Source organism: Monodelphis domestica, chromosome 2 (assembly GCF_027887165.1).
Source record: "Monodelphis domestica isolate mMonDom1 chromosome 2, mMonDom1.pri, whole genome shotgun sequence".
NCBI classification, from domain to species: Eukaryota; Metazoa; Chordata; class Mammalia; order Didelphimorphia; family Didelphidae; genus Monodelphis; species Monodelphis domestica.
The window spans coordinates 377,619,115-377,645,814 of record NC_077228.1 but is presented as its reverse complement, the minus strand read 5'-3'; the positions used below and the strand labels follow the sequence as shown (position 1 = coordinate 377,645,814).

The 26,700-nt window shown below is 37.5% G+C and overlaps 1 protein-coding gene across 1 annotated transcript in view; it reads left to right on the top strand.

Annotated features, from left to right (window-relative positions):
- Positions 1-26,700, top strand: part of LOC130456950 (uncharacterized) — a 126,974-nt gene that overhangs the window by 52,155 nt on the left and 48,119 nt on the right. Inside the window, exon 4 of the mRNA XM_056814736.1 lies at positions 24,275-24,339. Coding sequence (XP_056670714.1) covers positions 24,275-24,339 — 65 coding nt within the window. The remainder of the gene's footprint in view (positions 1-24,274; positions 24,340-26,700) is intronic.

Below are 26,700 nucleotides of genomic sequence, written 5' to 3'. Positions count from 1 at the left end.
TTATTAAATGTATATGCCAATTTGCACACAAATCATATGTTCTGATTTTTAAATAATAAGTAATACTAATAGCTAACAGAACACTTTAACGTTTTCTAGGCATCTTACGTAAATTATTTAACATTTTGAGGTTTTGTTCTGATTCTTAAATAATAAGTAATACGTTATATATATATATATATAATAATAATAAGAAAACGTTAAAGTGTTCTGTTAGCAATAGCTAACAGAACACTTTAACGTTTTCTAGGCATCTTACGAAAATTATTTACATTTTGAGGTTGGTACTAAAAGTACATTATCTCAGTTTTCTGGGTGGGGAAACTGAGGTGCAACAATTAGCAAATATCAGAAATAGGATTTGAACTTAAGTCTTCTTGAGTCCAAATTCTGCCTTTTTTCCTCAAGACTAATAAGCTCACTGACAAATAAAAAGTCTATGACATTGCATCATTAATTCTCATGTTTCTTTGGATTCAATTCAATATTTGTTAAGTTTCTAGAATGTATAAGGTACTGTGCAAAACACTGATAATGCAAGACAAAAATGAATCGATCCTTCCTTCCAGAAGCTTGTTTTCTAATGGGGAGGAGAGAATACAAACTGTCTGGGAGAGGGAGGAGGAAGAGAGAGAGACAGAGAGAGAGAGAGAGGAAGAGGGGCATGCTTTTATTTTTTTTAGATTAAATCTCATTGTGGGGGGACACTGTTTTCTCTACACTTATTTTCTCCACTAAACATTAATCTGCAGTACTGATCTTGGGAACAGGTGCTACCAAGTTAGCCTGGCATTTTGAAAGAATGCTGCTCCCAAATCGGTGCTGATGGTGCTATGGGTTTCATAGTCTTTGAAGTGGTTCCTGCAAAAAGTGACATAAATATTTTGGAGAGAATTTTTCCCCCTAACACACAAAGCTCCCCTTGAAATATCACATCTGTGTGTGTGTGTGTGTGTGTGTGTGTGAGTGTGAGTGTGTGTGTGTTTAACTCCACTGTCTTATTTTATGAGAATTTGTATTTTTAATAGTTATTCATGTGTAGAAAATAAAATAGGTCAGCCTTTTTATAGGCATTTTGAGATTTTAAAAATTCTGACCACCTTTCTACATCAGGGATTATGAGAATTACTTTCTTTTAACCTATGCCAACAATTTCCCAAAAGGTCTTAGAGCTCATCTAGTTCAACCCCCTCATTTTACAGATGAAGAAACCTATATTTTGGGGAGAGGACTTTTTTTTATGACTTTCCTAAGAAACTGAAATGGAAACATTTAAACCATCAAAAAGTATATGTACTTTTAGCTTTTTTTAACTGGTTCTTTTGGGTTAGCGCTCATTAACAGTCTCTACTAGGCTCATCTTTTCCAAGTCAGAGAGGCTGTTGTTGTTGCTTTAAAAATAAAAGGTTATTTTTATTACCATGCCGTGAGTCGACTGATAGGATGAATTAGAAGCTTCTGATAGTGAAGGGCACTATTCTAAAGCTGGTGATGTCAGAACTTGTGCCCACGAGGACAGCATCCCTCTAGTTTCTGTTTTATCTAGTTGTGCCCAAGATAGGGTCATGGGCTATATTTGTTTCTTCCCTGAATGACTAGCAGTTTTGGGCACCATGACCAATGTTTATTTTAGAGCAATGACTGTTGGGCTTGGAGTTTTATAACAAGTCTAAATAATGTAAAGACCTGCAGTTCCTAGAAGTTCCAAAATTTCAACTTCTCCCATTTATATATTTGAATGGCAGAATGACACTTCCTAATTTCAGAGTATTATTGTTTATTTGGGGCAGCAAAAAATTATCTGTCATAGGCTGATGATTCACATTGTCCTTTTAAAGCCATTCAACAAACAAGTACCTTCCAAGGAGTAGGAGCAGCTAGGTGGCACAGTGAATAGAGGCAGGAAGATTCTTCTTCCTGAATTCAAACCCAGCCTCAGACACTGACTAGCTGGGAGACTCTGGGCAAGTCACTTTACCCTGTGTGCCTCAGTTTCCTCACCTATAAAATGAGCTGAAGAAAGAAGAAACCTATATTTTGGGGAGAGGATTTCTTTTTATGACTTTCCTAAGAAACTGAAATAGAAGCATTTAAAGCAGTGGCAAACCACTGTAGTATCTTTGCCAAGAAAATCTCAAATGGTCCCCAAGATTCCACAGCTAAGTTGTAGAACTCAACTCGAACCAAGGTCTTTCTGTTCCTAGTTTGGAGCTCTCTATTGACTATATATTATACATTATTAATATAGACTGTGCACATATATATAAAATACTCTTATACATATATTATGACATAACATATAATATAATAAATAGTATTACATATTATACATATATAAAACACATCCTATCCTATCTCATGCCATACCATACTTTTAAACTCAAGGTGATGAGGTGACTTGAAACTGTATCATAAGATATTGAAGGGATTCTTTAGGAGAGGAGAAAAGTTGGGTGGAAGGAGAGGACTGAGTGATTGTGATAGCTATCCTTAAATCCTTGGAGCCCAGAGATGAAAACAGATTAATGTCATTATAGAAACATGAATAGTTTTTGCACAAGAAAAAATAAATGCATCTATCATGAAAGGGGAAAAAAATTTTCATTCTTTGTACTCCCATCCAAACTACTCTCTAATGAACTACTTTGTGTTTATTTGAATTTATTCCCTTTATATTTATGTTGTCTACATTCGTCTATCTGCTTGTCTTTCTTATGAGAATGCAAGCTCACTGTGAATAGGAAAGTTTGGTTTTTTTTGGTATCTATGTCCCCAGCTCCTAATACAGTGCTAGGTATATAGGAGGTGACTTTTTTTTTTAATCGCTTTTCTTCTGTCTTATAATTGATACTAAGTATTGATTCAAAGGCAGAAGAGCAGTAAGTCTCGTTAGTAAAGTTCTCATTAAATAAGACAGTGGAGTACGCACACATACAGAGAGGAATATACATACATATTTGGTTGTAAAGTGACTTGCCCAGGATCACATAGCTAAGAAATATCTGAGATCAAATTTGAACCCAGGACCTCCTATCTCTAGGTCTGGCTCTCTATCCACTGGGCTCCTTAGCTGCTTTTAGGAAGTGACTTTTAAGTAGTTGTTTATTGATGGACTGATAACTCCAAAGGGGACCCGACAGATCTCAGATTAAGAATCATTCTCCAGTAGATAAGTGTTCAGAGGACATGAGCAAGCAAGTAGTTCACAAAAGGAGAAACACAAATATCAACAATATATGAAAAAATGTTAAAAAACCTGCTAATTGGGAAAATGCAAGTTAAACAAACTCTAAAGTAATTCTCCACTCTGATATCTTTGCCAAACTCCAAGTGCAATCACAACTGAACAACAGCAAAAGTAGTTCTACTGGACACCTAGCAAACTGATAATAAATAATAATTTTAATAAAGAACAAATAAAATGAATAGCAAACTGATAATAATAAAATAAATAATAAATATTAATCTGCTTATAGAGTTGGGAAAACAGTATGGAATCTTACAGTGAGAGTTACAAGAATATACAAAGTTCTTGACCAAGTGGTAATGTCAGGCTCCTGGGACTATGCTCAGGATTCTTTATTTTATTTATTTACTTATTTATTTGATAATATAAGATCTATTTGTCAAAAAACATTCCTGGCGGCACTCTTTGTAATAATAGAAAACTAACAAGGTTTCCAATAATTGGGGAATGGCTATATACAGTATGGCATATGTTCAATACTATAACATAAGAAATGACATTAAAATAAGATTGATATGAAATGATGATAAGGAGGGAAGAAAGTAGAACCTGAGGAATTCAATGAGCATCCCTAGAGAATTAAAGGTAGCAGTTGCTGCCAAGCCTTGGCCCCAGAAAACAAAAACAAAACATGAAAGGTTTTTTGTTTTTTGTTTTTTTTAAATTTGAGAAACAAAAGTCATATGTGTTATTGTGTTAAAATAAATACACACATCTTTTAATTGGGGCTTTAAAATAACAATAATCACAATCACATTAATTATAATAATAATATTGGCAAACATTTATATAACAATTATTATGTGCCAGGCACTGTGCTAAGTACTTGGCAGTTATTATCTTATTTGATCTTAACAACTCTTTGAGGTAGGTGTTATCTTTATCCCCATTTCACAGATTAGGAAACTGAAGCAAATAAAGATTAAGTGACTTGCCACTAAGTGTGGCAGTGAATATCTTCACATAGATTTAAATTCAGATCTTACTGAGAATAACTATTGGAAATTTATAGTCAGAGACACTCATTGATTATATTTTGAAGTTTCATTTTATATATTTTTCTTATTTTCTTGTGTCATTTCTGTATTTAGAAATTTGTTCTTGTCAATGGAAGTTAAAAATTAAAATTTGTATAACCAACAAATATTTGGAAAACTGTCTTGTGACTTCTGTGTATTTCTGGAGGGCAGAACTAAGCCTCTGGGTTAGAATTTGTAGGGAGGCAGATTTTAATTCATTATAACTCCAACTTCCTATTTCTTAATTACACCCTTGCTCTCAAAACTACCTTGTATTTATTTGTTATCTATTTTGCATACATGTACATGTTGTCTCCCTTCTTGGAATGTTGTAGAAAGATTGATTTCAGTCTTTGTGTCCCCGGCACCTGACACATAGTTACTACTGAGTTAATGAACCTAAGGAAAAACTTCCTAATAAATATAGCTGTCAGAAATTGGAAGGGACTACATTTTCTTAAATAGACTGCTTCATGGACTAGCGAGTTCCATCCTCATCATGATCACTTGCTTTGGAAACTTTGAAGGGGATTCATGCCCTGGATTAGAGTTAAATTTAAGGTCTTAGGTACCAGCTTCTATAAGGAGTGTTTGAGATCTTACTCTATCCTGAGATCTCACTCAAAAATGACAATATTGCAACTTTGAACTAAAAGACCTTGGAGCCTCCTTCCAGCCCTGAAAAGTTCTACAAAGCTGTGATTCCCTTTAAGCCTTTGTTTAAGGTGGAGTGAAATAGTCACAAATTCCCCTGACTTAAAAGAGGTTTAGAATTTTTATGTGAAAGCCATACTGAGCAATCCCTAGATTTTCTGATTCATTTAAAAGAAAAGAAAAAAACTACATCCACATTTCCTATTGAAGAAAGGATCTTCTTACCTGAACCAGGAGCTGCTTTTTGGCCTCTTAAGAAAGGAAGGTAGGGTGGAAGGAGGGGAAAATAAGGAAAGGAATCCCTGGAACTTATAATAATTCTGACTAGCAAGGCAGCTCCTCATCCCATCCCTACTCTGAATTTCTCCTAGGGAATTAATTTAGTACTTTGTATGCCACATCTGACTTCCATGGAAAAAAAGTTATTTCAAACCAGCCTAATTGTTCCTCATCATCAGTGACATGAATGATGTTGTTAATTCACATTCAAAAAGTCAGCCACACTCCCAGAGCCATTTCATAATTTACCTCACACTCATCGACACTCAGGAGATGGGGGGTAACAGTAATGTGAAGGGCTGGATTAATTCTTCTGGCTCTGGAAAATCTATTCTAGAAGTGATTCCCCCCATTCTCTATTTCCTCTTCTACTTTTCTCCAGGGCTCAGGGAAGTATTTCGCTCTTCAGAAATCTGCAGAAGCTGTGTAATTGATTTTGACATACTCAAGGCCTTTTAATAGATCTTTCTTTTCAAAGGCATCATAACATACTATGACTGTAAGAATACAAAGTTGACATTAAAATGGAATAGGGACGCAATAATGTAAAAGAAGATGACATTAGAACATGTTGGACGCCGATCAATCCAGCGACCAGTTGAGTTGGCAGAGATGTGGTAGAGCATAGGTGTAGAGTGAGAGGCAAGGCCAGTGTTTTAATTTATTTTGCTTAAAAGTGTATCTTTGTAACAAGTGAAGCTCTACTTCATGGAGAGACAGAGACCCAGAAAGTGCTTCAGATTAGATTTATGGTTGAGTTTGGGGCTATTTGTCCAGAAGTTCCCCTTCCCCATAATGTAATCTACTCATTTATAGCAAACACTCATTCAAAACACAGTAAAAATCAACTTATCTTTAACTGGAGACAGAAACCCATTTAAAAAAATAGACAGCAAATAAATAAGGTTTAAGGGTAGAAAGTGCCAGTTTACCAGGCAGGAGTGCAGGGGATAAATCCATCTAATCTCATGGGGGTAGCAAATTCTGTCTATTTCTTAAATTAGACTAGAGAGCCCGACGGGTATATATATATATATATATATATATATATATATATATATATATATATATATATATATTCAGTTCAGATTAGCAGTACCCTTTCCTTGCAAATGTCTCCATACCTCATCACTCCATCCTCTCAGGGATGTTTCCAGACTTCCATTCTTTATACCTTTAGCCCCTTCCTCCATCTTATTTTACACATGAGAAAATCTACACTTCCCATCAGTCCCTTTGCCAATAAAAGACTACCCAGGAAGGGCTCTATTGCTGCATGACAGTGCGGAGATACATTGGGAAGCAATACCAATTTTTTAAGAGCATCAATAAAGCATTTATATATTTTCTTTAAATAGAAGGATCCTCCCCATCCTCCACCATTTTCTGGATTCAGCCAACGGTCCTTAGTGGTATTGCTCTTTAGCTAAAGAATAATTAAATGTTTGAGAATGTCTAGTGTTTATTTATAGTAACATGGAGAAGCTATGAATTTAGAATATTACTGAGCATTTGACTTGATAACATCATTTCTTCAGTAAAAGCATTATGGATAGTTAAAAGTAGGTTCTGTAATTCTTTTTGACAGGCCCCTCAAATCTTTGCCACAAATATGAACAGACCTGGTTTCCTCTAAGGAAAGACCTTTCTTATTAAAAGCTTTGGGGTTGCACATGAAAGGGTTCTTCAATTTAAAAGGTTTAAGATGAACGAGCTTGCCAAAATTGTTAATCTTTAGAGTACTTTTATTATGCCCTAACTTTGCCAATTGGAGGAGATAATTGGGGAGCAATCCTTCTGTGGGATTTTGTCTGTAATCAGTTTATTTATAACTTTAAGCTTCTTTACTTTTAATGGGCCTTTGGTCCACCTGATTTGACCAGCTGACCAGGTACAGATGTTCCATCAAGCAGATACCAGCATTCCAAAGGGAAGAAAAAGGTTCAATACAAAAAAGCATAGGAGGCAGCCTTTTGGAGGTTCAGTAAAGAACACTAGTTCTTGTTCAGGAAACCAGTGAGGTGAGGTTTTCAAATGCAGGGCCTGAAACCTCTGAGGACTTTTTTTTTTTCCCTTGGAGGGATAGGATGAAGGTCAGGGAATAGATAGGAGACTGAGGAAATAGAAGTTCCTTCAATGAATTTGGGGCTTCTGCTCTCTGAAAAAAATGTTTTGTGGTAGATGCTCTTAGCTTTCCAAACAATCTTCTCAGCTAGGACTTTACATATAACTTCAGCCTCCAACCTTGATAGGAGTAACTCAGTTTACTTTAGGGATAGGATCTAGGTTCTAGGATCTAAGATTTCTTAACCTTTTTGTATATGAGTGTTATGGACTTCTTGGGCAGTCCAGGAAAGCCTGTGGATTTCCTCTTAGAATAATGTTTTTAAATAATGTAAGGAAATCCTAAATTTCATTTACAGATTGGTAAAGTTTTTTTTTTCCTTACCCAAGTTCCTAGACCCCTTGAGATCTAGCTATGGAGATCAACTTAAAAACCTCTGTGGGGCAGCTGAGCGGTACCCCAACATGCAGGCATTGTATTCCTTGGAGCTCATATCAAGCAGATTTGCACTTATGGGAAGTGTAAAGTTAGCTGAAGATTCTAAATTCTGCCCTCATAAAAAGGATAGCTTCTTCTAGAGGCATCAAGCGCACCACCCTCCAGCCCTCCAATCCCAGGGAAGAGGAATCTCCCAGGGAGTTGGAAAGGGATGGAGGATTTAAAGCTGAGTGAAATAGCATAATGATGACATGTCTGGTTATCAGCTTATCCTGAGAGGGACAATTGTGTTAATTAATTGCTACCCTAACTAGCTTCAAGGCTGACTAAGAAATATTCTTCTGAGTTCTATAACTTTGTAACTTTTTTGTATATTATCTTAAAGCCTGTAGTCATTAGTGGTTTAAGAAATGTACCCTTAATTTTTATTTCAAGGAACATAGCAAAAGGGGGAGGAGACAAAAGTTCTTTCCACAGGCAAAAGCTATGAGGCAAAGAAGCTAAGTCCTCCAAGGAGGGATGGTAGAAACCCACACATCAGGTGGGGAAGCCATTAAGCTAAGCCCTAGGGTAGAAGAAATATGGGATTCATGAGGTTGGGAAAGGCTTGAGGCACAGAATCACAGAATTTCAGCTAGAAGGGACTCCAATCTGGTCTCCTTTTCATACCTGCTAAATGCTCATTTAGCCTTTGTTTGAGTGATGGGGAGCCCATTATCTCTTGAGGAAACCCATTCCACTTTGAGAAAACTATTTTAAGTGTTAGAAACTTTTCCCTTACATCAAACCTAAATTGAATCCCTTGCAATTTACACTAGTATATTTCTCCTAGTTCTTCTTTTGAGATATGGCAAAACAAGTCACAAACCACATCTCTAATCTGTTGCCAACACATGTTGCTTTCTGATATCTCCATCTTCTCCATTTTTGCTACCAGCCTTAGGGTGGTGTAGCATTGGCTGTCTCTATCAGGGCTGCTGAAATCTCTTCCCCGCACTGTTTATTTCTACCATGCTACTTCTCAGAGGCCCTGTTAAGATGCTTGCTGCCTTCTGTCTCTCTTATTACTGTTTTACTCTCTGTCTCCCTAATATAGTGTGCCACCGGGGCTTGCTAGATGGAGTGACACTATAGAATAAATTCCAAATCCTTAGTTATTGCTTACTTTGATGTGTCATCCAGCCTTTGCTTTGGTGCCTCCCTTTAACCATCCATCCCCCAAACATTCCTGAAATTCCACCTCTTCCTTAAAGCCTTAGGAGGCTGATTCAGTCAGTTGACCAGCAAGCATTTATTGGGCCACTCCCATAGGTGGACTATTAGTTTTTAGATCTTAATTTGGGGTTGTGAAGAAGAGAAGGAAGATAGAATTGAAATGAAGGGAATAATAATATTAAAAAAAAAAACAAGGTGAAGTGACTGACCTTGTGAGAATAATAGAATCATAAAAAAGAAAAATCATATATCTAGATCTAGGGCACTTAATCTTACCTCTCCATTTTATAGTCAACTTTTCAGATAAGATTTATTTATTAAGATCCTACTATGTGCCAAGCACTGTGCTAAGTATTGAGGATGCAAGCTGTCCATACTCTCAAGGATCTTTTGGTCTAATGGAGGACAACATGCAGATAACTATGTACAAATAAGATACATACAGGATAAATTAGAGAGCATCTCCAAGGGTAGGCACTACCATTTAGGAAGACCTGAAAAATCACAGAATGTGGACATTGCCTGGCACTTGAAGGAAGTCAGGGAAGCCAGGAAGTAGAGATGAGGGAAGAGAGCATTCTAGGCATAAAAGGACAGCCAGTGAAAGAATTCAGCGTGAAGGACTAACAAGGAGGACAGAATCATTGAATCCCCCAAAATGCAGGGCTCAGTAAGGGGTAGGAGGACCAGAATGCTTGGAGGGGCCGTGGTTATTCTCCAAGAGCTAAAATCCAAATGGAAGATGCCATATTTGACCCTGGAGGCAATGGAGAACCACTAGAATTTTTTGAAGAGGAGGGTGATGTGATCAGCTCTGCATTTTAGGAAGATCATCTTGACAGCTGAGTGAAGTGGGAAGAAGTTTGAAGGAGACCAGACAACTGGCTGTTGTAATAGTTCAGACATGGGGTGATGAGAATCTAACCCAGAATAATGACAGTGTCAAAGGAGAGCAGAGCCGGTAGGCAGGTGATATTATGAAAGTGGAAATGGAAGGGCTCAACCACCGACCAGAAATGGGGAGTGAAAGAGAATGAGGAATTGAGGAAGACACAGAGTTTGTGAGCCTGGGTCACTAGGTGGGTGTTGTTGCCCACCACTGTAATAGGGAAGTTAGAAAAAGGGAAGGGTTTAGGGTTTAGTTTTGGACATGATGTTTAAAGATGTCTACAAGACAGTTGGGGAAACCAAGGTCCAGAGAGGTTTCAAGGGGATTTACCAAGACTATTGCTTTCCCAGAGGCAGAATTGAAACTGAAATCTTACTTCTCTTGATTTTAGGTAATAATATTAAGGTTTATCCAATTTGGAAGTAGACTTCAAGCTCTGGAATTCTTGTTTTTATTTCCATGAAATTTCCATTCTTTTTTTTTTAACCTTTACCTTCTGTCTTAGAACCAATGCTGTGTATTGGTTCTGAGGCAGAAGAGCGGTAAGGGCTAGATGATTGGGATTAAGTGATTTGCCCAGGGTCACCCAGCTAGGAAATGTCTAAGGCCCAGTTCAATCCCAGGACCTTTTACCTCTAGGTCTGGCTCTCAATCCATTGAGCCACCTAGCTGCCCCCTTTTTCATTTTGATAGCTTTCCAAGTTGTTTTTCCTTCATTTCCAAGTATCTCCTTTCCTCCTCACTAACCTAGTGAAGCTACCCATTATCCTTTATAATCAAGGATAAAAGACAAAGAAAATTAGTTGGTTATTCAGCAAAATGAACCAACACTCCAATTTCCAGAAAATTAACCTTTAAAAAATTTGGGGCTATTTCCATTATTTTACTTAGTTCTCTGGTATGCCCTGCTTTTCCATAGCTTCCGTACTCAAAGTGACTTTTCATAGGAAAGGTTTGTGGCTGAATCAGTATCAGAGTCCTAGGGGTATGGCAGCAGGGGTTAGAGAGATAGGAAGAAATGACTGCCGGATTTCCTTCTGTTCTAAGTAACCAACAAACAAGTATTTCCAGGATGTTGGTCTTAATGTTGTTCCTTCAAAAGGCTTCCATCAAAAGGGTGGGGTTAGTTATTCAGAGAAAGGAAGTTCGGAAAAGGGAGGACTGATCCTAGAGTGTACAGGGGAAACCTGCTGAAGGAATTTAAAAACTCAAAGCTGCTTGCTATAGTTGTGGCATGGGGTGAAAGGAGCTGTGGTTCCACTAATAAAAAGTTCTGCACTCATTTGAGCTGTCACCTTCATTTAAGAAACAGGAAAAAGAAAAGAAATCTTGGTCCAAAGAAAGGAGATTGGATAATACTTTAGTGGAGTCTCACTGGATTTTGAGATCTAGTGTTTTCTGAATTTTACTTCAGAGAGAATTACAACAGTCCTGGTACCCTGGTGATCAGCTCTGTGACTTGGGGCATCTATAGAAGAAGTGTATGGAAGGATATTTTGAAGATGTAATAAAAAAAAAAGTTAACATTTTATGGGAGGGGGGGGATGAGAGAATCTTCCCTATTAAGAATATAAATCTGATTTTCCTCTGTACTTGTGACAATTTAATTTAATTGAAGCATACAGTAGAGAAGAAAAAATAATCGTTCTGGAGTCCAAGTTGCTGGGTTTTCATCTTCCCTCTGATGCTTACTGTTGAGCAGGCCACTTAACCATTGTGGGCCTTAAGTTTCCTTATCTATAAAAGGAGAGAAACTGGACCAGATTGCTTCTAAATTCTCTCCCATCTTTTAGGTTGATAAGCCTATGATTCTGTAGTTTCCCCATATAGTTCTTTGATGTTTGGAGGATAATTTAAAGTACTTTCATCAGTTCAGAATTTTAACTGAATTAAATAAGTTTTGTTTTAGAGGAGGTGAGGGTTCATGTGGTAGAATGAACAAAAGAAAAATCAACAATTCTCTCCTCAGAAATTCAGTGACATTAATCACTACATTTCTATTCTGAGTATCTCTTATCTCTAACCCTTCTCCAAAATTCACTTTGATCCAGGTAATTTTTGAATTGGGAGAAACCAACAGTTTAATGCAATGGGCAATTGATCAGACATCCCAAATGGCCTTTAAAAACAAACAAACAAAAAAACCCTCTTACCTTCTGCCTTATAATTAGTACTAAGAATTGATTCCGAGACAGAAGAGCAACAAGGTCTAGGTGATTTGGGGCTAAGTGATTTGGTCAGGGTCACCCAGTGTAAAGATTAAAATTTAGGGAAACTGAGGCATGTAGAAATTAGTTTCTCTCTGCAAGGAGTATTATATTTTTATGAGATTTATTAAAGGTTAAGGATTAAAGAAAATATAGAATAAGAAAGCACATGCCTAGGCCAGAGAGGCCTAGACAAGATAACCTCACATCATGAAAGAGGCACGTCTGCTCCAAAACAGAAGTCCAAAGAGCCTGAGTCTATTCACAACCAGTTTAAATACCCCATCTTGCTCTTGGCCCAGGTGAGAATTCAGTGAGATTAGAGGGCATTCTGGGGAAGTGGAGCAAGGATTTCTGGGGATTGAAGTCCTGGATTAGAGTCTTATTTTTACACCAGCTAGGAATTGTCTGAGGCCAGATTTGACCCAGGACCTCCCAACTCTAGATCTGGCTCCCTATCTCCTGAGCCTCCTAGCTGCCCCCTCCCCCCCAATGGTCTTAATTCAGTCGTGAGAACGACTTCTTGTTCAATCTAGCACAGAGCTCAGACCTTCAACATGAAGCATTTCTTAATCTCTTTGACTCTTAGTGCCCTCCCTATCCATCCTACTTTGTATTCTTTCTGTGTTTGTTCTATATATGTTTATTTGTAGTCTTGTTGTCCTTGGTGGTAGAATATAAGCTCCTTGTGATCAGGTACTGTTTCATTTTTGTCTTTGAAACCACAGCAAACAGCATAGTACCTGTCACAGAGTGGATCCATAACAAATGCTTCTTTCTTGATTGATTAGTGCCATGATTGTTTGTGCAAAATCTTTAAACCTAATGTAATCAAAATGATCCATTTTTCATTCCATTATGTTCTCTCTCTCTTGTTTAGTCACTAATTCTTCCCTTTACAATAGATCTGACCAATAAACTATTCCATGCTCCCCTAATTTGCTTATATGGTATCTTTCTTGATGTCTAAATCATGTACCCATCTTGACATTATCTTAGTATATGGTGTGAGGTGTCAGTCTATACCTAGTTTCTGCCAAACTACTTTCCAGCAGTTTTTGTCAAATAGTGAGTTCTTGTCCTCAAAGCTGAGATCTTTGCAAGATTACTGTGGTCTTTACCTACTGTGTATTGTATATCTTTTCCACTGATCCACCACTTTATGTCTTAGCCTTTGCCAGATTATTTTGATGGTTACCACTTTATAATACAGTTTGAGACCCAGTACTTCGTGACATGCTTGTAAATGGTTGTTGGCCTGAAAGGAATTAGGATAAGCCTTTAAGAAAATAAGTAGCAAAAAAAGAAGAATCCATTTTTGTGTCAGTCAGACTCTCTTTCTTAAGACCTTGGCTGGGCACTGCCATCATCTTGCTGATATGGGTGGGGAGAGCCTGGTGAAGAGCTGAGCTCCAAACCTACTTTGCAACTATCCGCAAGAATGCCTCTAAACTTCCATGACTGCAAAACTGAGATAATAACACCTCCTATTGTGTTAGGAGGGTTTCATGTGCTCTCTGGGATCCTTAGAGCAGAGGTGCCACAGAAGCAGACCCTTTGATTAATAAATAGGAAAGCCTTCCCCATGCAGTCAGTAAGTGTCCTAACTCATTCCCTCTGACTACCAGGACTTTATAAAATGTGCTTAGATTTAGTCTCTCTCATTGGCTAGCCATTATTTGATGAAACTGCCATATTTTTTTCCAGAAATTATTTTGGTATGCTATATAATTTATTTTTGAGGGCAGGATAGGAAGAAATGAGTTTAACAACTAGTAGGTGGGACATGAGTAAGATAGAAAGAAGAGTTTATTTTATTTAAAATGACAAATGATACTGGAGGAGTTATGTAATATGAAGTACTATGATTTCCTATATTATCTCCCCACTCTTCCCCCTACACCTTTTTTCAGCAAGAGAAACTAAACAGAGTTGTTAAACGATTTGACAAAGTCACTCAGTGAATCAACAAAGGAGTAGGAATAAATTTCCTAACATTTGGGCCACTAGTCATACTCCCCAAATAAAGTTCCAGATAATCTCAGTGAGACCGTCTTTATTCTTTTTTTTTTTCACTTCCTCTTCTTCTTGTCTTCTCTGAAGTGTAAGAACCCATGCAGGAAATGCATAGTGGTCAAAGGATGTAATTCCTAGTATTGATTCCAGAGATAGAGAAGAGATCTTTATACAACCATAGATGAAGAAGTAGGTAAATGGAAAATGATTCTTTTGATCCCTGTGCTTATGGAACAGAACCTTTTTTAATTTAGAAACAAAGAGGTGGATTCATCTCTAATGGGTCCAATTGAACTACATCCCCTTAAAAATTCCCTTTGTAGCCCTAAAGAGAACCTTCAATGAGTATAATAATGATTTTTTTTTTAATCCTTACCTTTTGTATGTTTGGTCCCAAGTATGATTGGTCCCAAGGCAGAAGAGCAGTAAGGACTAGACAATGGGACTAAGTGATTTGCCCAGGTTCACCCAGCTAAGAAGTGTCTGAGGCCACATTTGAACCCAGGACCTCTTGTCTTTGGGCTTGGCTCTCAATCCACTGAGCCCCCAGCTGCCCCCATGATAAGGAAATATTAAAGAAGATAGTCTGTGGTCATTTTTCAATGTCATTTGCAATGTTAACAGGTACATCTTTGCATTTGAAAGTCATATAAATTGAAATCCAAAATAAGCATTGAGATGCATTTGAACATTATAGGGTTTCCAGGTTCATTCTAAATGACACTTTGGTGCAGTCGTGCTAGATTTGGAGTCAAGACATCTCCAAATTCATGATTGGGGAAAACAAGGATAACTATGAATGTCGCAGAAAGAGCACAGACTTGGGGTCAAAATATCTGGGTTTAAATCCCAATTCTCTCATTTGGAGTGAAAGAGAAGTCACTCCCTCTCTCAAAGCCTTAATTTCTTCATCTGTAAACTAAAGAAAGGGGTTGGACTAGCTGGCCTCTTAAGATATGTTCTGACTCTAACATACTGTGAATTAATGATTTGGTCTTAGTGGTAAGAACCTATTCATCAACAACAAATATTCAGTGTGATCAGAATGATGAAAGAGATAAGAAAAGAAGGACAATTCAGTTGTAAGTATTACAGTTTAGGGAGGAAAGGGGAGAAATGAATGAATGAAAAATAATTTTAAAGTATTTTTTGTGTGCCAAACACTGTGCTACATTCAGAGAGATACAGAGAAAAGCAAGTTGGTCCCTATTTTGTTCAAATTCTAATAGAGGGAGCCAGCACACGAAAAAGTTCACCTCTAGGATGAATAAGGCCTGGAAGTATAGTAGTTTTGGAGTACATCAGAATGTGAAATGGCATTTCTCTGAAGGGAAGAGTTTTGGGATAGATGATAAAGTTCAGAGTACCTTTTAATATAATGGAAGGGTAAATGGTAAGGCCTGGTGGCCCTCCCATCTCACTAGAAGTATATTGTCGTCCTTATCCAAGTATTGTGAGCCGCCATATTGCTTTCTTCCTCTCTCTTCCACCCCAGGCCACCATAGATAGAATTTGGGAACCCTGAGCAATAGTGAGTGATAGGGAGAAGCAGGTACAAGACAGAAGGAAGCAAAGACCAAGAACTAGGAAGTCAGGAATAAAAAGAGAAGATAGTCTATAGATAGAATAGCAGAAGTAAAAGAAATAAGTGGGGGAAAAAAAGTTATATTAGAAACACCTCATAATGAAAAGTCATTCCTGTGCCCATTTCTTATTTTAACAGTGTATCATTATCAGAATTGTGGTAGGCTAATTTAAAGCATACAGAAGACTCTTACAAATGCCTTCTTAACCACATGCACCAGAGACTAAAAGGGGAAAAATCAGGATGTGAAAGTAGAGGGATGAACATTCAGTCTCACCCAGAGCCCTTTTCCAGATTAAGAAGAGGAATATGAAATAAACCTATGATGGGCTCCCCATTTATGGTCCATCATGAGATGTTCTTATGAGGCACTCTCAAAAGAAATTTAAACATAAAGATTCAAAAGAAAGCTTGCAATGTTTTTTCCCTCCATGTAGGGAAGTAGTAATAATATTTTAATTCAATTCAAGAAACATTTATCAAATGCCTACTACCTGCAAGTCAATATGATAGACACTGGGATTACAAAGACAAAAAATTAAAGAGTTGTATCCTCAAAGAAATTGCATTCTATTGGGATGAGCCAACACGTTTTCAGATATGTGAAGAAATTTCAAAAGATAGAAATACTAACCACAGGGACGAGGGATTAGAAAATGCCTTATATAAAAAAGGTGGCACCTTAGCTATGCTTTTGAGGAAGCCAAGAATTCTAAGGGGGTGTGCATTCCAGATTTGAGAAACCACCAGCAAAAAAGCATGGATAGAAGAGGTGAGATGAAGAATGAAACCTGGTTTACTCCAGTGGCAAATGGGTGAAGAGAAGTCCTAATAACTTTGCTACCTTACATTTGTTTGGTGCTTTAGGCTTAGTTTGTTATCTCAAGATGTGTGAAGTTAATTAAAAAATTTCAGTTAATTGAGTATTATTGGCTATCCAGTTAATAAGTAAATTTTCCTTGTGCCCATACCCAGGGGTGTGATAGGACCAGATATTTCATTTTCTTTTGTTTTAGTTCTACTAAAAATGAAGAGCTTTTCGCTGAGGAAATTGGGATAAACAGAAAGTGGACTTCAGTGTATTTATATTTTTATTGAGGATCTTATTGTCCTTTAACATGCTTTCCTTTTCAAATGTCTTAGTTAATTTGTGCCTCCCACCCAAACACATATTTTGACACTTGTAACAGTTAGCTGAAGTCTGTTATATTAACATGACATTAAAATTTCAGATTAAATGTTTGCCAACAGAGTCAGTATGTGTATAGGACATTAAGGAGAAGCAAAGATATTTTCGATTTCAAATTTTTTTAGTTGTCTAAAAATAAAGGGAATAGAGGACTTCCTCATTTACTTTTAGTATTTCCCTTTGTTTGGAGACCTCCTTTGAACTCAATGACATTTTATCACTTGAATTCAGTTTTAAGAATTTGAATCTTTTTAGTTATAGCTTTAAATTTAGTCATTCATTTAAATTAATTGTCCATTAAGTCACACTCTAATTTTTTATTGACATCTGCATGTGATCTTAGGTTCTTTAAAAAAAAAAATTTAACTGTTACTTTCTCTCTTAGAATTAACTGAGAAGAATGGTAAGAGCTAGGCAATGGGGGTTAAGTGATTTATCTAGGGTTATATAGCTAGAAAGTATCTGAAGCGTGTATTTGAACCCAGGATATGTCTTTAGACCTGGCTTACAATCCACCGAGCCACCTAGGTACCCCCCACCTTAATTTCTTGAAGGCTGATCTAGTGAAGCAGCTTAAAAGGGCTTTGAGTAGAAGTCCTGAGAAAAACTGCATTGGTCATCCAAGAATCAGCGTAGCCAAGGAGGTGTTAATCTCCTTGACCCCTAGATAATGGATTTATTTTTGACCCTAGCAATTCATGAAAACCATCTGCTAAGGAAAACAATTTATCAATATGAAATATTTAGACCAGCTCTTTCCATGCTGGACAAAAAAACTGGAAATAAGGGGAGAAAGTGCCCACCAATTGGCAAGTGTTATTGGAACACTATTATTATGCTATAAGAAATGATGAAAGGAATAGTTTCAGAGAAACCTGGGAAGATTTATACAAAGTGTGATACAGAATAACGTGAGCAAACCAAGAAAACAATTTCTAATTTCAACATTGTAAGGACAAACTACTTTGAAAGACTCATAGAATTCTGATCAATGCAATAACCAGTCATAATTCTGGAGTGCCGAAGAGGAATTCTGTTTCCTATCTCCTGGGGATTGTGAATTCAGGATGCAAAATGAAATAGACATTTTTGGACGGGGCTCGTGTGGGAATTTGTCTTCTTTGACTATGCATATTTGTTTCTAGGGTTTTGCTTTTCTCTAGATGGAAGGACTTGGGAGGGAAAAGAAAATAAATGTTTGTTAATATGATTTTTTTAAATGGGAGAAAAAGACCACTTATTATGACATTTGCATTGATGGGAGATATCCCAAGAGCAGTGAAACCAAGGATCCTTGAAGCATATGTGTGTGTATACACATATATCTTATAAGAAACACTTATTTGATTACTAAGAATTCTTTCTAAAGGCAATCATCATTTACTCTTTTCTTTTTCTGTTCAGATTGCCAAATAAACAAAGGAAGGGTCTATTGGTCTCTTTGTTTTGGTGGGGAGAAAGATCCCTAGCAGGTGGGGTTCTTGTAGTTAAACCAGCCATTTGTTTTGGCATCCTCCCAATCCAGATAGTTTTTGTATGCAATTCATTCTCTAAATGTAGCATTTATCTTTGAAAGGGAGCATCATAAATACATAATGGTTGTGTAAACAGTGCCATAATACAGTACCTCTTCAGTAGGCAGATAGTGAGGCTTATAAAAGTGAGGCTTGGCAGATAAAATTTGTGCCACATTACTGATAGCTCCTATTTAGCATAGAGGTTCTGTTAATAGCTCTGATTTACAGAGAAACCAGTGAAAATATCTATCATCTGATCAGCATGGGCTGCTCTCCAAATCTGTGTTATGGCAGCACACTGTTTTGCAAGGATGAACTGACTAGCCCTTAGACTGTATCCTTAAGCTCTTCCATTCAGGAGTGGATGGACATAGATCCTGGATTTAAAGATAGAAAGGGTTTTAGAGATCATCTTGTTCAATCTCCATTCTTTTTTTTTTTAAATAAATGAGGAAAATAAGGTCAGGGAGGTTTAAATGACTTTTCTAAGACCTGATAATTGATGATAATAATAATCTTAGCTAGCATTTATTTTCATATAGTGCTTTAAGGTTTGCAAAGCCCTTTATATATGTTTGGGCCCCACCACAAGCCTGTGAAGTAGGGGCTATAAACCTTCGCAAAGTCAGTCTTCTGAACCAAGGACCTTAGACTTCAAATTCAAATGCAGTGCAGAAAAGTCTGGATTTGAGAGTTTGAGGCTCTCTGCTTATGACTTATAAAAGACTTTTCATTTATTTGGTCCTTTTAAATATATTCAATTAATATACAGGCTTTATTTTAAATTTTTTCATCTTTTTCATTGTTCAGATCATTATTTTGCTGCTAAGAATGCAAAAGTCACAATAGTCAGGTTTTAATGGCAGCCAAGTTTTGTTGTTTGTTGGGGGAGACGTGAGACCAGAGACAGGAAAGGGGAATTGTAAACTATAGGCTGTATTTATACCAATATGGTAATTAATGATAGCTGTATAGAAATGCTGGTTGCACTACAGGAGAGATATAGATTCTTATCCAGACTCTGATATTTATATTTTTTCAGTTGTGAAATTTGAGAGAAAATCACTTAACCTTTTGAACCTCATGAAGGAAATGGGTACAATTTACCTTCAAAGAGGAATGATGAAGATGCATTCGAAAGCCAAAAGTGCTAGATAAATGTCAGCTGTTGTTACTCTTATTCTTTTTATTGCAGTAGTGATCAGAGTGACTAAAATCGTGCAATATCAATAGATAACGGCTTCATGAGGGAAGCCGGGAACATAGAAGGCATTTAAAAAAGATTAAAGATGGTTTTTGAAAATGTTTTTAAGATAGGGCTACCTGGCTTAAGGGAATGCTGATGGGAAAAGGCATCCTCCCATTTAAAGAGAATGGTATGATCCTAAGCACGGAGATATACCCATGGGTAAATAGTATGAAGTCAAAAAGGAGAACTACTTAGAAGGAGCCAAAAACAGAAATCTGTAATATAGCAGGAGATTCATACAGGAAGGGGAAGGCGAGATGCGAAAATGACACAGGGTCTTGAGAAATATTTTAGTTTATTTTAAGATGCAAATCGGGAGTCATTCCTAAGACAGCAAGCAATATGACCGAAATGATGGGTGCATAGAATCAGTTGCAGAGAAGAAGAAGCCAAGAGCCTGAAAATCACAAAGAGGTTAGTGTAGAAATGGTTAACAGGCTTAAGAGGACCTGGAGGGTTTTGGCTGTAGGTAGATGGGGGTAAAGATGGAATAAAAAAGCCATGAAGGAAAACATGGCAAGAATAATGGACTGGAGATGCTAGAAGGTTCCCGGCAACATTGGACACCGGTCCAGGACTCACCTCCTTCCTCCTTGTAATCCTTTATTCCTTATACTTCTTTTGTCCTCAGTTGCCCTGGCTCTCTTCTTGCCTCACTGGCCAGTCTTCTTTCCCTTTCAAAGATTCTTTCTTCCCACCCCACCAAAAATTGTTCATTCCTGAGATTTTGTTTTGGGATTCCATATTTCTTTCCAGATACCTTCACTCCTGGAGGTTTTGTGAACTCCAACAGCTTAGCCTAGTCCTTCTGTCTGCATTACACCAGTCTTCAACTCTTACTCAAGCTTTGATATTTCATTGCCAGTAACTACCTACAGGACATTTCCACCTTGATGTCTTCTATCAATTCATAGTTAAAATTTCTAAAACTTCCTTTTCTATTTTCTACCCCAAACCAATATACTTTCCTGTGGTGCAGCAAATAGGAAGAACATATATGGGAAGACTATATGCCTCTAAGGTACTTTCCATATTAAATTCTGTGGTCCTATCATCTTTTAATAGGACTATTATTTCTCCTATTCACCCAGGGATGAATTCACCTTGGTCTCATCTTTGACCGTTTGCTCCAGTTCAAGCCTGTAGCTAACCAGTCGACAAATTTCTGCCAATCTGTCCACGTGTCTCTGACACTAATATCTCTCTTTTCATTGCCCCCCTCTTAGGTCAGGTCCTTATTTTATCATGTTCCAGACCCCTGTAATTGTAGTATTTTTCTAACGGGTTTCTTTACTCTTAATTTCTCACACTTCTCCATCTATCCTGTGAGTTACCTACATAATTTAATCCTTCTAAAGTATGCCTTCACCATTCCTCTGCTAAAAATCTTCCATGGCTCTTTACTGTCTATAGCTTAAAGACTATGGAAAGTGTCATTTTTCTTTGCATCTTCCACTGTATTTAGCATAAGACCTTATATGTAGGAGGATAGCTGGATGATGGGGAAAGAATAGTAAGAACTGCCTGGTGAGAATTGAGGGTTAATATTGGGAAAGAGTAAGAGATAAAAACACATGAAAAGTGTTTTATTTCTTTGTTTCCTCCACTCTATTTAGCATAAGACCTTGTAGGTAGGAAGAAGGCTAGATGATGGGGAAAGAATAATAAAGACCAAGATAAAATCTGAATAAGTGAGAAAAAGAGAAACCAGTCAAAGAAAAAAAAAAGAAAGCCTTGAATACTAAGATGGAGAGTTGGAGTTTATTCTTATAGGGAACTAAAGTTATATCTTTTAAGGAGGAAAATAATATGATGAAAGATGGAGCATTGTGAAGGATGAATAAAGAGGAACTTAGAGACTAAATATAGAGAATGAAGAAGAGGAAGGCAACAAAGATGACATTCTAATTTTTTGAACCTGGATATCTATGGAATTGGTAATATACATTAATATGCATAGAGAAGTTAAAGAGCCTAGAGATGTGGGAGCAAGAGGAAGATGGTGGAGAATTAGATATTAGCCATGTTGGGTTGAAGGAATTGGCCACAGAAACTAAGTAGATATAGAGAACAATGTTAAAGGAGTAGAAGATATATTTATCCAGAAAAAAAGAGAAGACATAGAGGAGAGGGGTGATGATTAAAATATTAAAGGCAGTGGAAAAGATGACCAAAAGATTGAGGTATAGAAAAGATTTAGTCAGTGGGAAATTACTGCTATTCCTCTAAGAGTAATTTCTGTAGAACAGGAAGCAAAGAACTCAGATTGCAAAAAGCCAAGCAAGAAATTAGTGTGAAAAAAATGGAATACCTGGTATAGCCATGGAAGGGAGAAGAGAAATAGATAATAGCTGAGGGAAACAGAGGATCAAATTCTGCTTTAAAATCAGGGTACCCTGGGCATGCTGAAATTTAGAGGAGAAGCTGCAAGACAACATGAGATCATAATTTGTATTTTTTATTGTTCGTTTGCAGTTGTGCTGATTTTTTTCTAACCCTCAGGAAATAGTTGTGGCTGAGATGCAGACAACTCTAAGTAGACAGGACATTTGACCGTGGCAGTAAGAGTTGGCTACTCAGCAGCATCTAAAGAGCAGAGAAGAAAAATTATTTTAGTTTACATGAAAAGGAATCCAATCATGACCAAGGTTCAGGTCAAAGTCCCAGGCCTCATCTTTTTCAGGTTCAGTCCTATGTGCATGAATATCACGTGCCCTGTTCCTTATCTAGCCATCTTGTAAGTTGGATTCTTTTGATATCCTACAAGAGAATTCACAGAATCACAAAACTTCAGTTTGAAAGGAACTTCTTTTTTAAATCCTTACTTTCTGTCTTAGAATCATGGATTTCAAGGCAGAAGAATGGTAAGAGCTAGGCAATTGGAGTTAAATGACTTGGTAAAAGCCAGGTAATTGGGATTCAGTGACTTGCCCCAGGTTACACATCTAGGAAGTGTCTGGGGTCAGATTTGAATCCAGGAGCTCTCCTCTCCAAACTTGGCTTGTCCCTACGGTTAGTATCTTCTTTTTGCAATCTCATCACTCCAGTATAGGTCACAAATATACATGTTTGAAGACCTTGTTGTTCAGTCATTTCTGTTGCATCCAACTCTCATGACCCCATTTAGAGTTTTCTTGGCAAAGCTACTGGAATGGTTTTCCATTTCCTTCTCTGGCTCATTTTACAGATAAGGAAACTGAGGCCGACTGGGTTAAGTGACTTGCTTAGGATCACCCAGCTAGTAAGTGTCAGAGGTCAGATTTTAATTCAAGATCGTCTCGCCCTCTCTCCACTGCACCACTTTCATGAAGGCGAATTCTGCCTTTATGCTTCTGCCCCTTGCTGTTTGTTAGCTCTGTCTCTGGGCACCAAGAACACTTCTAATCCCTCTTCCACTTCACAGCATTTCCAGTACTAGAAGAAAGAGAAGTCTTGCCATGGAAACTCAATTCAATTCTATAAGCAATTATTCCATTAATTATTATTCATTTTAATAACTAATAACACATGATTAAATTAAAGTACTCTGTTCGAGGTTGGAGCACAGGCAGATCCTTGCCCTGAAGGAGTTTTCATTCTATTCTGGTCCTTGAGGGTAGAATTGGACCTGTCGTGAGTAAAGAATCTCTGGGCTAGTGCAGGCTGGCATCTTCTCTGCACCCTACAGATACGTGCCTAGAGAATGAAGAGGTCAGGCCACTCGTCCAGGGCCAGTAAGGATGTGTCAGAGGCAGGACACTGGCCCCCTTTGGAGATTGATTCTTCATTCTCCTGAGCGGCTTTTCATGGTTAGATAACAGAGTCTAAGCAAGATCAGTGTCACTCATTTGCGGAAGGAGGATAAGGAGCTCTGAGCCCTTTGAGGATCAGGAAAGGAGCAATTGAGCAGGATGCCAAGAGACAAGGGTGCGATCCATCAGGGATGTAGCGCAACTTACTGAAGACATTTGCCTTAGTGAGGCTGGGTCATAGGGCTAGTCTTGCATATATATATATTTATATTTTTAAAAACCAAACACCAAGTGGAATATTCTATTCCTAATGACACTCACAGTAGGGTTGGTCAAACCCAAGCAGCCACCTTGATCTGCCAGCGTGCCAAAGATTCAGAGTGTTTTGTGTCCTCCTTTGGATGCCTCTGATACTGCTAATTCTCTACTTTATGCTGAATTAACAGTAAAGTCCCTGGGGCCATGTGGAGAGACACGACCACATACATTTTTCCCCCTCGTTTTTTTTTTCCTCATTCGTTTGTAAAACTCAAATCATATCAGATAACCCAAGGATAGGGTCCATGCTTGACTTGGCTAATCCACATATGGAGATGGGCTCAGAATAAAATTTATGCAAATAGGGCGCACGCTTCAGCAAATTTATGTAATTCAGATTAATAGGCCCCAGAAGAGAATGCTTGTCAGTAAACAGTTCATCTGTGTCCTCTATTAACAGACCTTACAGTTTGCTGATTCTTCAAGGCTCGGACGCTCCGATGCAGCGTTTGTTGGCCGTGCTCCTGGTCGTCCAAAGGTTGCCTAGAATGATAGACTGACATTGTTTTGGCCAGACAGTGCGCTATTGGTGATTAATTTCACGCTGCCCTTGTTGGGACCCAAAGACACACATGGACGTTTTGTTTATGTCAGATCGGGAAACAAAAAGCATCATTGAAACGATTGGTTTTTAATACAAATTATTCATTTTCCAGACTCAATCAAGCCTTACAGGAGACTATATAAAGAATAAAACCCATATTTCTTCGCTGAGTAACTGGTAAGTCTTTGTGGGTTAGGCTGACAGATGGAGGTCCCCGATCTGGGGGGACTCGAGTCCAGTCGAGAGTGTAAAGAAAAAATTAAGACAAGATGAAGCATTAATGTCTACAGATTCTCCCAATGATACTAAGTGTGTAGCTCTCACTAACTGATCACTGTCATGGCTGAAGCAGATAGACAGTGTCTTCTGTTCATTCATCTACGTAGAGCATCGGGGTCTGGTGCTCAGCATCATGCCTGGCACGTGCTGGGCACTTAAATCTTTATTGAGGAGGAGTCTCAGTCAAGGGAAATGTTGGCACGAGGAGGGAGAAATCATAGCACGAGAGATTGTAGCAAAATAGAAATCATGAATATTATAACATCGTAGGTGAGAATTTGTAAGTTCTCTTGCTAAATGGCCGGGCGACGAGGGATACTACTTACTACTAGAAGCATCAGAACATTAGTGCCTCATTCCATAGAATATCTTCCATTATTGTGAATTCTAAGAACCACCCTCCTCAATTAAAAATGAGGGAGAAGTTTTAAATTTGCTTCCCATCCCCCCCTCATTCATAGTAATAATTCATTTATTCTATAAAGGTCATCACATCCTCATAGAAAACAGACATTGTAAATCTTATTTGTGATTAAAAGAAAATGAAAACAATCCAGCAATATTTGTTTTTATATCTATTTAGAAGCCAGAGTAAAATCTGTGGTGTATAGGATGTGAAAACACTAGTTTCACTTAATAATTAAATAAATGTTATTCTTTGAATAAACATAAAAAGCATTAGAATCACTTATGAAGGGATAATAATAATCTACCAAATACATAACTGGGACCTTATTACTCTCATTTAAAATTTCACATTCTACATACTGCTTTATGGATTTTTTAATTTTGTCAAAAGATATATGTTTAATTATATATGAATGGAGATAATTTTTAAAGAGCTACCCAGATTTATTTTTACATGACTCATTTACCAAAGATGTTTTATTTTTGTTTTTGTTGATACTCATTTCTCTGTAATCATTTCTTCATGAGAATGAAGATGGGTGTAATTTGAAAATAATTTTGAACAATTAACACCATAAACACTTCTGTTGTTCCTACTTCAGTTAGTAAAACCATTACTTGTTATGGAATTCAGAAATTATACTGACAAATTTCATGAATAGTTGGGGAAATATTTAAATAGCTAACAAATGGAGCCTATTAGAAAATGGTGTTTTCCAAGTTTTAGCATTAAGATTTTGGTGTGTTTTGTTCTCATGATCTTAAGGAGTAGCATATGCCTGCATTCTCTTACATTCAGAATTGTGATTCTTCAACATAATATATCAATCAATAAATATTTATTAAGCATCTACTGTGTGCCAGGCACTACGCAAAGTTCTAGAGATACAAAAAGAGTTAAAAGACAATCTGTGCCCTCCCCATGTAGGAGCTTACAATCTAATGGGTATACAGGCACCAGATTCCAAAACTTCCTCCTCCATGTTCTCTGAGCTGCTTGTGGCCATTTGGGGAGCGGCTGGAGGGTGGATTGAAGGGAGGAAAGTTGCCCCTGTGATTTCACTGGTGTAAAAATTCCTGGTGAGGGACCTTCCTTTGCCAAAGCAGACTAGTAACTATTCTACCATTTAGGAAGGTGCATGGGATGTGGTATGTCATTTGCTCAGGGGCACACAGCATTACATCTTAGAGATGAGACTTAAACCCAGGTCTTCTTTGCTTTGAGACTGGCTCTCTATCCATTCTACTACACTGTCTCATTTAGAAGTTTAAATCTCTGAACCTAGAGAGAATGGGAAAAAATGGTCCAACCTACTTAAGAGGAGGGGATGGGTGTTGGAGGAAGAGTCATCTTAAAATAATAAAATGAGAGGGCAGAAATTGGGTTAGCTCCCTTTCTGGGAATAAGTCTTCTTGGAGCAACAGGAAAGCTTGACTTTAAATCTTGAGACTCATTTTCTTGAGTTCAAACCTGGCCTCGGACATTTATTAGCTGGATGACCCTGAGGAAGTCACCCAATTCTACCTCATCTATCCTCATCTGTATACCTCAGTATCCTCATCTGTAAAATTGAGCTGGAGAAGGAAATGGCAAACCACTCCAGCATCTTTGCCAAGAAAACCCCACACAATTAAATAATGACTTGACAGCACCAAGGAGATAACGTCCAACATCCCTTCTTAATCTCTTTCAGTGACTTTCTATTGTCTATGGAATAAAATACAAATGCTTTAGCTTAGCATTCTAGTCCTTCTGTAAGCTAGCATTGAACTACTTTTTTAGCCTTATTTTATATTTTCTCCCTTTGCTTATTCTAAATTCTAGCAATAAAGTCATTCCCTAGTCTCACC